The 8,746-nt window shown below is 41.1% G+C and overlaps 1 protein-coding gene across 4 annotated transcripts in view; it reads left to right on the plus strand.

Annotated features, from left to right (window-relative positions):
- LOC116992134 (ABI family member 3 binding protein) overlaps positions 1 to 8,340 on the plus strand; it is a 141,056-nt gene extending 132,716 nt beyond the window's left edge. For all 4 annotated transcript variants that reach the window (XM_033051398.2, XM_033051399.2, XM_033051401.2 and 1 more), the window contains 4 exons: positions 113 to 142; positions 1,113 to 1,274; positions 5,014 to 5,127; positions 7,168 to 8,340. In XM_033051398.2, the coding sequence (XP_032907289.1) occupies positions 113 to 142; positions 1,113 to 1,274; positions 5,014 to 5,127; positions 7,168 to 7,283 (422 nt within the window). In that variant the 3' untranslated portion in view covers positions 7,284 to 8,340. The remainder of the gene's footprint in view (positions 1 to 112; positions 143 to 1,112; positions 1,275 to 5,013; positions 5,128 to 7,167) is intronic.
- The last annotated feature ends 406 nt before the right edge of the window (positions 8,341 to 8,746 follow it).

The raw sequence follows: 8,746 nt of genomic DNA on the forward strand, positions 1-8,746 counted from the left end.
CAAATTACAGCTTACGTCAGCTGTAAAAAATCACTTACCAATGCTTTTCCATCGAAATATTGGGAACATTAATTTTACAGTGTCTGATTGAATGTTTGTTTTCTTCCCCCAGCGGACCCAAGAGTGAGTGAGCCAATTTCAAGTAAGTGTTTTATATATAAATCTGATCAGCAGTTTTTACAGAAATGAGATAGCAGAATTTTACAAGGAGGGTGGCTCTGCTGCACCAGCTGGATGAGTTACAGAATCAAACAGCATCCACACACAAATTCACTCCTTCCACCCATGCCCCTGCTAAGGAATTCATGCGAGGCTACTTGTTTACCTGAGCACACAGCAATCAACGTGATGTGGAGCTCCCATGGCAGCTGGGATGGCTTCAAACCAAGGTACACAAATGAGCCAAGGACAACCTCATATTTTCTCAACCTTGTCATTAAAGCAAAGAAAGCTCTGCAAAATGAATAAGCTACTCCACACTTTTTAAGTGAGTTAACAGAGCACAACTCAGAGGATTTTATTTATCTGTCTTTGTGTTTTAGAAAAAATTTCTGCTTTAGAAGGCTTGATCTAGGTCTGCTTCAGGCCACTTACAAGACTCTTGCTGTCCTTGATGGAAGGCGGACTGAGCTTTTGAAGAACAGCTGAGATCATTCAAGCAAATTGGACTGCTTTTTGTATTTTTAATAGACATCACTCTCACTTTGACAAACACTGTGGCACCATTTTTCTCCACATAATTAATAGCACTTCGTTTTTACATGTATTTGTGTTAGATCACAGTTTGCTGCAAGTTGATTGTCTTGGCTTGAGCACACTGGAGAATGGTGACTGTATCACACACTTCATAAATGAGAGTTTTGCCAATACAAACATTGTCCCCCTAACAAGGCCCTAGAATGAACCTATTCCAAACCTGCACCAGAGGACAGCAGGAGGAGTTCACAGCACCAGCTGTTTCTGCATAACTTTGGTGTTTCCCTGAAATATTTCTCATGTTCAAAATGCAGGTGTCATGGTACATTCTGCTTCATCAAGTTGTTCAAATGTATTTGTTGTGTGTAATTTTGTATGCAGCATCATACTTCTGCCTCTTTTTTCCTCTTCTGCAGTGGGGAAAGATGCTATCTGGACTGAAATCCCATTCAATTCAGACACATACTCAGAATGCAAAGGCAAACAATACGTAAAGAGGACTTGGTATAAGAAGTTTGTAGGTGTGCAGCTATGCAATTCCTTGAGATACAAGATATACCTCAGTGATTCACTTACAGGTAAGAAACATTCAAATCAGTGCCGTCCACATTATATATCCCTGAAAGATATCATGGTTCCTGAAAAAAGAAGTTTAACAAGATGAGCTCTGCTGAAGTGTGATCCAATTTATTTAATTCAGTCTACAAATTAATCATAAACAGTAATTTGGTTGTGCTCAGTAACCGTTGATATCTTTGATACTGAACTTTCAGACTACAGAGGAACCTCCCTGTGGTGATCATCTGATTTTAAGAACCTGTTCATATGCTGGGGATCACAGAGAAAATTGATAAAGATCGGAGTGAATAGCATATATTGTAAAATAGCCAAATGAGTATTTAAAGGGTAGCCTGGAATATTTATTAATTAGAGGATCAGGACCTCATTTTAGACCAGGATTAGACCTGTCATTCCCATCCCTTTTAGTAAACATCTGGTTACTGAATGACTTATAAATACATGACTTTCACTCTAGTCAACAGGTTTTACTCACCTGCTTTGACATTTTTGTTTTGTTTTTACATTCCCCATTTTTGCTTATGATCTTTTTTTCCCCACCTTTTTGTCTTTCTCATATTACATTTTATTACTAAAGGAAACTTCCTGGCCTTACATTCCCAAGTTTTGTTTGGTGTTTTAAGCCCAATTTAGTGTGATGTGTTTAAGACCTGAATCAGGTGACACATGCTGGGGAAACAGCCTGTTTTTCAATGTTTTTCAGTTAGTTGATAGGAGATCTTTGTGTCTCATGCAGGTTGTGCAAGCTGTATCTGCTACATTAAGAATCATGTTAACTTCTTATAATGCATCCAAAGCCCCTGGCTCTCTTCTGTGTGAGATCTCTTACCACAGACAGCTCTGTGGTAATGACATTAGCATGGCATTTGAGCACAAAGGTGTGTGAGAAACGCCTTTTAAGTGCAAGTCAGGCAAGTGTGCTCCATACATTGCATTGAATTAGCTAGGAGAGACTGTGGCTGGAAGAATCCACTTTCATAGCCTAAAGTTGTGCCATCTCTGAGCTCAGCACCTCACAGGAGCAGGGCTCTGGGCTCCATGGAAGGAACATGGAAGGAAAAGAGCAGGAGAGTGTAGGGCAGCCCACATTGCCATAATTTTAAGCTTCCCTGCCTTGCATCTGGCACCATTCTCCGATGAGCAGACAAGGAAGGAAAGTCTTGTCATTAATAGTAAGTACAATACTCCGTATGTAAATAATATCTTAGCAATTATGTGGATAGAAGAGAATGTTTTGAACAGATGTATCATTCATTCAACTGTTGCTGTACTAACCAGCTGTGATCAAATGACAAGCACTGGCAATGAGGCATGATGTGTCCCAAAACCAGCCAGCAGAGGAAATAGCAGTGCTAATCTAGCAGGACTAGACTTCAGCCCTAAATCAAGCGAATTAACACTGCAATGAAAGCTACTCCAATCTGAGGAGAAAAGTTTAATATCAGGAGCCCATTTTCCTATTTTCATTAGATTGTTTTTGTTCTAGCTGGAAGGGTGGTGCTTTAACCTCGATGATAAAAGAAGAGGTAGACACACTGTATTCATTATACTTGCTGAGCCTCGTTCTTGCACTTGAATTGTTACAACCAGAGCTGACCAGTTGTCACAATATTTAAAAGAAGTGAGATATTTATGTAGAGGGAAAGCTGCTTTTTGCCCTGTTTGCTGTGAAGAGTGAGAGGTTTTCCTGTTTGAAGTCGAGCTCTATTCTGGTGTGTTCCATGGTCACCTCGCCTCGCCGTGCCCCCGAGGCTGGCAGAAGTGTCCCTGCAAGCACCAGCCGGCTGGATCAGGGCAGGGCTGCACCGAGCTCTGAATTCCACTGCACGCTGAAAAATCTTCCAAAGCTTTGCTGCTGAAGCAGTGCAGTTGCCTCGAAACTTGAGTGCATTGTACAAGTGCTGTTGTATAAGGCAGGCAACAACTGTATCTTTGCATGCTGTTTTTTAGCATGAATTTATTCTTCTAGTGCTGTGGAATGTATGAAACAAAGTTTGTATATAAGATTGTAAGGCCACCCACAAGGGAACACTGGGGGAAAAAATTTACTTTGTGCTAGAATTGCTATCCCCCAAACAGAAAACCAGTTATTTGTTAGCTAAATAGTTTTAAGTGTGTTCTTTTATTATGGAAATATTGGGCAGTAAGAATGTAATAGTTACTGAGAATGCTGGTAATTTATGAAGACCAATTATTTGAGTTATGCATAGGTTAAGCTGTGGGCCAGAAGAGTATGTGTGTATCTGCAAGTTACTGTTCTGGTGTTAGCCATTAAAATATGTGGCTTATTCTCTCTCTTATGGAGAAAGACTAATCTGCGTTACACATGCCAGGACTGTTCCATAAATGAGGTCAGCAGTAGATGCTGGTTTAACAGTTCTCCAGAGCACTCACTGTAGGCATTCCAGAAAAGCAGGCCACCTAAAAAAAAACGTATTTATTGAGGGAAGGAAAAAAAAAAATTCTATGTGTGACCTTCAACAGCTGTGGAAAAAAGAAAAAAAAAAAAGGCTTTTTTGGGCAGCCTGAATGTTCTTAATTTCAGAGCAAAAAAAATGCTGAGAGGAACTCCCTCTGACCAGTTCTCCTATGCAAAAAAAATAAACCTCTAAAGCCAAAGCTAGATAACAATAAATTATTTTGTAAAGGTAGAGAAGAACCACATGCACAGTGGCTGTCAGCTGGAGGTGAAAAACTTTGGATCAGATCACAAAAATATTGGAGTTTATTGGTAGGCTGCTCTTTTATTAATTGCTCTCTGGAAGTACCCCACCACCTCTCAAATGGCCAGACTGGCACAGATTCAAAGCTCCAGGACACCCAGTATCTAATGAGTAATTTGACTCTCTGCCTAGCTTAAACTTGCATCCTGAGCCTTCTTCTAAGTGTTCTTGCCTTTCCTTTCAACATCTCAACCAAAGGTGTAACATATTGAGAACTAAGTGCTGTGAAAGAAGCTTAGAAAGAATGATAAGTTTACCTACAAAGGTTTCCATCCCAGGTTTGGGAAGAGAATGTAGCATGGTCTCCTCCATCTTCTGAACTGAATTTTACTAATGTCTAGCAAATCAAATCAGCAAGAAAAAAAACATCTGTCCAAGCTCCTTCACTGTGCCTGTTAACAGGATAAGCACAGCCTGTAATGTCAGCACAGCACATGGGACACTTGAGACCTTGATTTCCACTCAGTTGAAGTCAAGTGTCCTGTTAAGCAATCCTGCAAGTAAATACACGGGCATTCTCCATGCTCTGGATAAGTACTTAGTGTCTGAGGTCATCTATATGTGAAGGGCTATCATCTGCCCATACATGTTATAAAAATATGATGATTTATAAAACAGGCCTTGGCTATGTTAGGAGGTGGTCTGTAAAAACATCTCTGAAGGTACTGGGGGCTTTCTGACAGTGAACCAGACCTGCCTTCCATTCAAATCACTACCAAAAGTTGCTTTTTGATGATGTTCTTCATAGTAACAAAATTTCCCTTACTATACGAAATGTAAGGAGAGGGAAAAATTACATCCAGGCATAGATTTTTGGCCAGAAGTGGGGCACTTTTGCCTTAGCTGTGAGCACTTGGAGTCTGCACGTCATGTTCAAATTACAGCTACAGGTCCTGAGAGGAAAAGAATCATAGTGTTCACCTTGGCTTCCCCACAGAGGAAAGAGCACAGCCCATTGCCTCTGGTGGTTTTTGGAAATAGCCTTCACTAAACTTTGCTGCTTCTTTGCTTGCAGGAAAATTTTATAACATAGGAGACCAGAGGGGCCATGGAGAAGATCACTGCCAATTTGTAGACTCATTCTTAGATGGAAGGACAGGACAGCAAGAAGATCTACCAGTCAAAGATGGTAATTCCTAACACCTGTCCCTGTAGCAAACCTTGGCAATCCCTTTGTTTTTTTCTATTTCCTGCCAGTGGATTCAATGCCCACTGATTGAATGGAGAAAGTGTGATGGAGAAAGGGCAATGAAAGGAGCTGCCAGCTTTGCAGGCAGAAGAGGTTCAAGAAGTTTTTGAGAGTGAATGATGACTTGTTAAGATGGTAATGACTTGGGTTCTGTTAGGTAGCAAACAGCCTTTCTCCTGTTTAAAACAGCCCAACACATTATTCACAGTTGGTGTTACATATCTAAACCTAACCACAAATTTGAGTTTGCAGAGAGGCATTAAATGGTGTGTTCAAACTAGCAAGGTTGATTTAAAGCATAGTACATAATCAGTTGGGCATTAAATACCTTGTTTGGTACCAATGAGAAACTGAGAAGTTATGGCTGGAAAATATAATTCATGCTGCAGTAATTCTTTGTGTACTGATTGCAAAAGGGTGCCCAAAATTCCAGTCTGGTCTAAGTGGACATGGGACTGGATGTGCTAAACACAGCTGTGACCTGCCTGGCTATTTTTCACATATTGCTGAGGCTGAGGCATAAGAAATTTGTACTTCTGCTAGCTGACCTCCTGCTTTGCAGCTGGCAGAAGTGCCAGGGTGAGGTGTTCTGTTCCTTGTGGGGTAAGAACACAGGCTGTACTGGTACGTGCACGTGTGCTGAGCAGGTCATGGAACATTTTACTGAGGAAAACAGCAAAACAGTTTTCAGTACAATATCAGCGTGTTGACTAAACCTTCCTGTGCTTCATTTACAAAACACCCCACACGAGTCCAGAAATCCGTCGATGTACGTGTGGGAGATGAATATGAAGTTCCTAAGTCTTTCACAAGGTTTTCCAAAGAACAAAGTAGTTGAGCAGTCTGAAGGGTGTTTGTTTATGTGTTTTGTGAGTTTCTTCTAAAGAGGTTTTTGCTTTTCCCTTCCCAGTCAGTGCTGCCCATTGGAAAAGATACTTTATGTAAGAGATAGTCAGAATCCAATTTGCATTGCCAGGACCGCAAACTTCTCAGTTGTACCAGATTCACACTTTTAAAAATATTTGAGTATTTTAAAAACTTTTACCTAACAACCTTGCTACCTTTTTAAAAGACTTAAAGCTAATTTGATTTGAGCAACTGGATTTGAGTGAATTCATGAGCTACACTCATTTTTAGGCCAAAACAAACAACAAAACAAGCAAACAAAAGATCTCACCTTTCAGTAGCTTGTATTTCTAGCAAATGAACTGAACAGAGAAAAGAACAAACCAACAGACCAATTGTTCTGGCTGCAGCAGGTTGATTTCTGAATTAATTACATGTATTTGACCTGAAGTGCTGTGAAGGAATCATGGCTGATGCTGTCTGTCAGCTGCAGAACAGTATTTTGTGTGTGTGTGTGTGTTCATGTGCTTGCTCCTGCAACACATACATTCGTTATGGTCAGGTTGGATAGAGCCCCAATTCCTTACTTTAATTTATAACCTAATGTTAATTGTTTGAATGGGAAGCAAGTGTGTTGTCAAAGGCAACAGAGTGAAAGTAGGAGGATGATTTCTCATTTATGGATGGGAAGATGCTGTGAACTTTCCCCAGTGGCTGAGTTTTATTGAGGCTCACTGCAGTGCCAAGGCTGTGCACTGGGGACTATTTGTCACTGTGACTTTGCAACATGGAGCAGCCTCCTGTTCCGAGAGCCCAGCATGGCCAGAGTGGGGACAGCAGGGGCACAGGCTGTGCCCAGCCAGCACCCCCCACAGCAGGGTGCTGGGATCTCCAGGGGAAGCAGGCTTCCCCTCTGCACCACCATCCCAAGCACTTTTGCTTTAATTCGAGTTGGGTGGGCAAATTGCGGTGCTAGTGGATGTAGGGGCAGCAAACATCTCTGCTTGTGGCAGGTGGGTTAATGGCTTGGTGACTACAGCCACTCACTTAATTGCTAGTTGCAGACTTGTTGGAACCAAAGCATGGTACTGTCCTGAGAGCTTCATGCAAACAAAACTCTCTTCTCTGTTCCAGGGTTTTTCAGGGCAGTTCGTCAGGAACCTGTCAAATTTGGGAAAATAGGCGGGGAGACTCAGATTAACTACGTGCGCTGGTACGAGTGTGGCACATCGATACCTGGCAAGTGGTAGGTGCCACGTGAGGTCGGTGCAGAGGCCCAGCCCGTGCCCCCGCCCAGCTGCCCAGCGCAGGCTGCAGGAAGGCAACGCTTACGGTGCGCCTGGCACTTCGGTGCAAGGCTTATACAAGTCTAATGCCAATACTGCATTAATTGTCTAATAGTGTAGGCTGCTTACTGTAGTTATCCAGTGTTACAGATTTGTTTTTAGAATTTAAAAAAAACACAGGCTAGGGACATGTTGTAGGATAATGTATAGGGAAGCTGGCTCCCTATTCTTGAGGTATGGTTTATATGGTATTTTAAAAGATGCAGTGTGTATATTATTTATCACGATGTTGTAATAAATGTTTAAGGCACAGATATGCCAGAGTTGGTCATGGAATGCAAAGTGCATTAGTTTTTAAATATTCACTGGTCCTGTAATGCAAGTGCCATAAGCTACCCATCCTAATCCATCTGTAACATCTCCCAGTCATAAATTATAGAAAAGATCCTATAATTTTTAATATCCTGCAGCCAGTAAACTTGAAGCACTTTCTCCTTACATGTATGAACAGTTTATGCTCCTGCCGAAACGCTGAGGTAGGTTGCTGTATGTGCAGCTTTAAATTATCAAGTTCAGTGGAGTTTTCTTCCATGTTTGTTTTCAAATGTTTCAGCCCCAGCCAAAGCCATGTTCAGCCTGTCACTATGGAGTCAGAGCCACTGCCCATGAGCCTGGTGGTGGCTGGCAGGGAGGGTTGGTGTTCTTTAATTGAAGTGGACAGGTACATATTGACATGGAATGAAAAAACAAAGCTGGCCTCCACAGCTGGGGTTTTTCAGGAAAATGTAGTTTTCAGAGCCTGACACTGGTTCAAAAGCCAACTGTATGTACCATGCAAGGGGACTTGGAAAGAAAAATGAAAGAGGAAAAAGAATAAACCAGTTATAACAGCATGATGAGGTTTATTTTATTTTAAAATTCTGGTTTAAAACATTTTTCATTGGGGACAAAGGGGAAATACTGATAACTGAACTTTAACACTGCTTTACAGTTATTTTGATTAAAACCTCTCCCAAAGCTACTTGGTCTACTGCTTGAACATTTATGAACTAAATAAAGAGATGTAGGTTTTTTTAAAGGTGTTATTCATTACCTTACTAATGTATTGAAGAAATATGAACAGGAACACCCAGATCTATAGAGTAGTCATTTATAGTAAATACCTTATAAAGTACATTGCAGGTACACTGTACTCCTAATAAAGTATTTTTTAATCAAGTGCTTTTTTCAAGTGTTTTACATGAAAACAAGGGTTAGTTTCTGTGGTAAATGCTGTTATTCAGAACAAGCTGCTTGCTGGAAACAAGCCCCTGTTAAATGGTGTGATGAACATGGGATGTGTTAGGTCTGAGAGCAGAAATGGGAGTTTACTGGGCAGCTGTAGGCACAGCACTATTTCAGAATGCTGAAGGTAGGAATATTTTCAC

The sequence above is a fragment of the Catharus ustulatus genome, chromosome 2 (assembly GCF_009819885.2).
Source record: "Catharus ustulatus isolate bCatUst1 chromosome 2, bCatUst1.pri.v2, whole genome shotgun sequence".
Taxonomy (NCBI): Eukaryota; Metazoa; Chordata; class Aves; order Passeriformes; family Turdidae; genus Catharus; species Catharus ustulatus.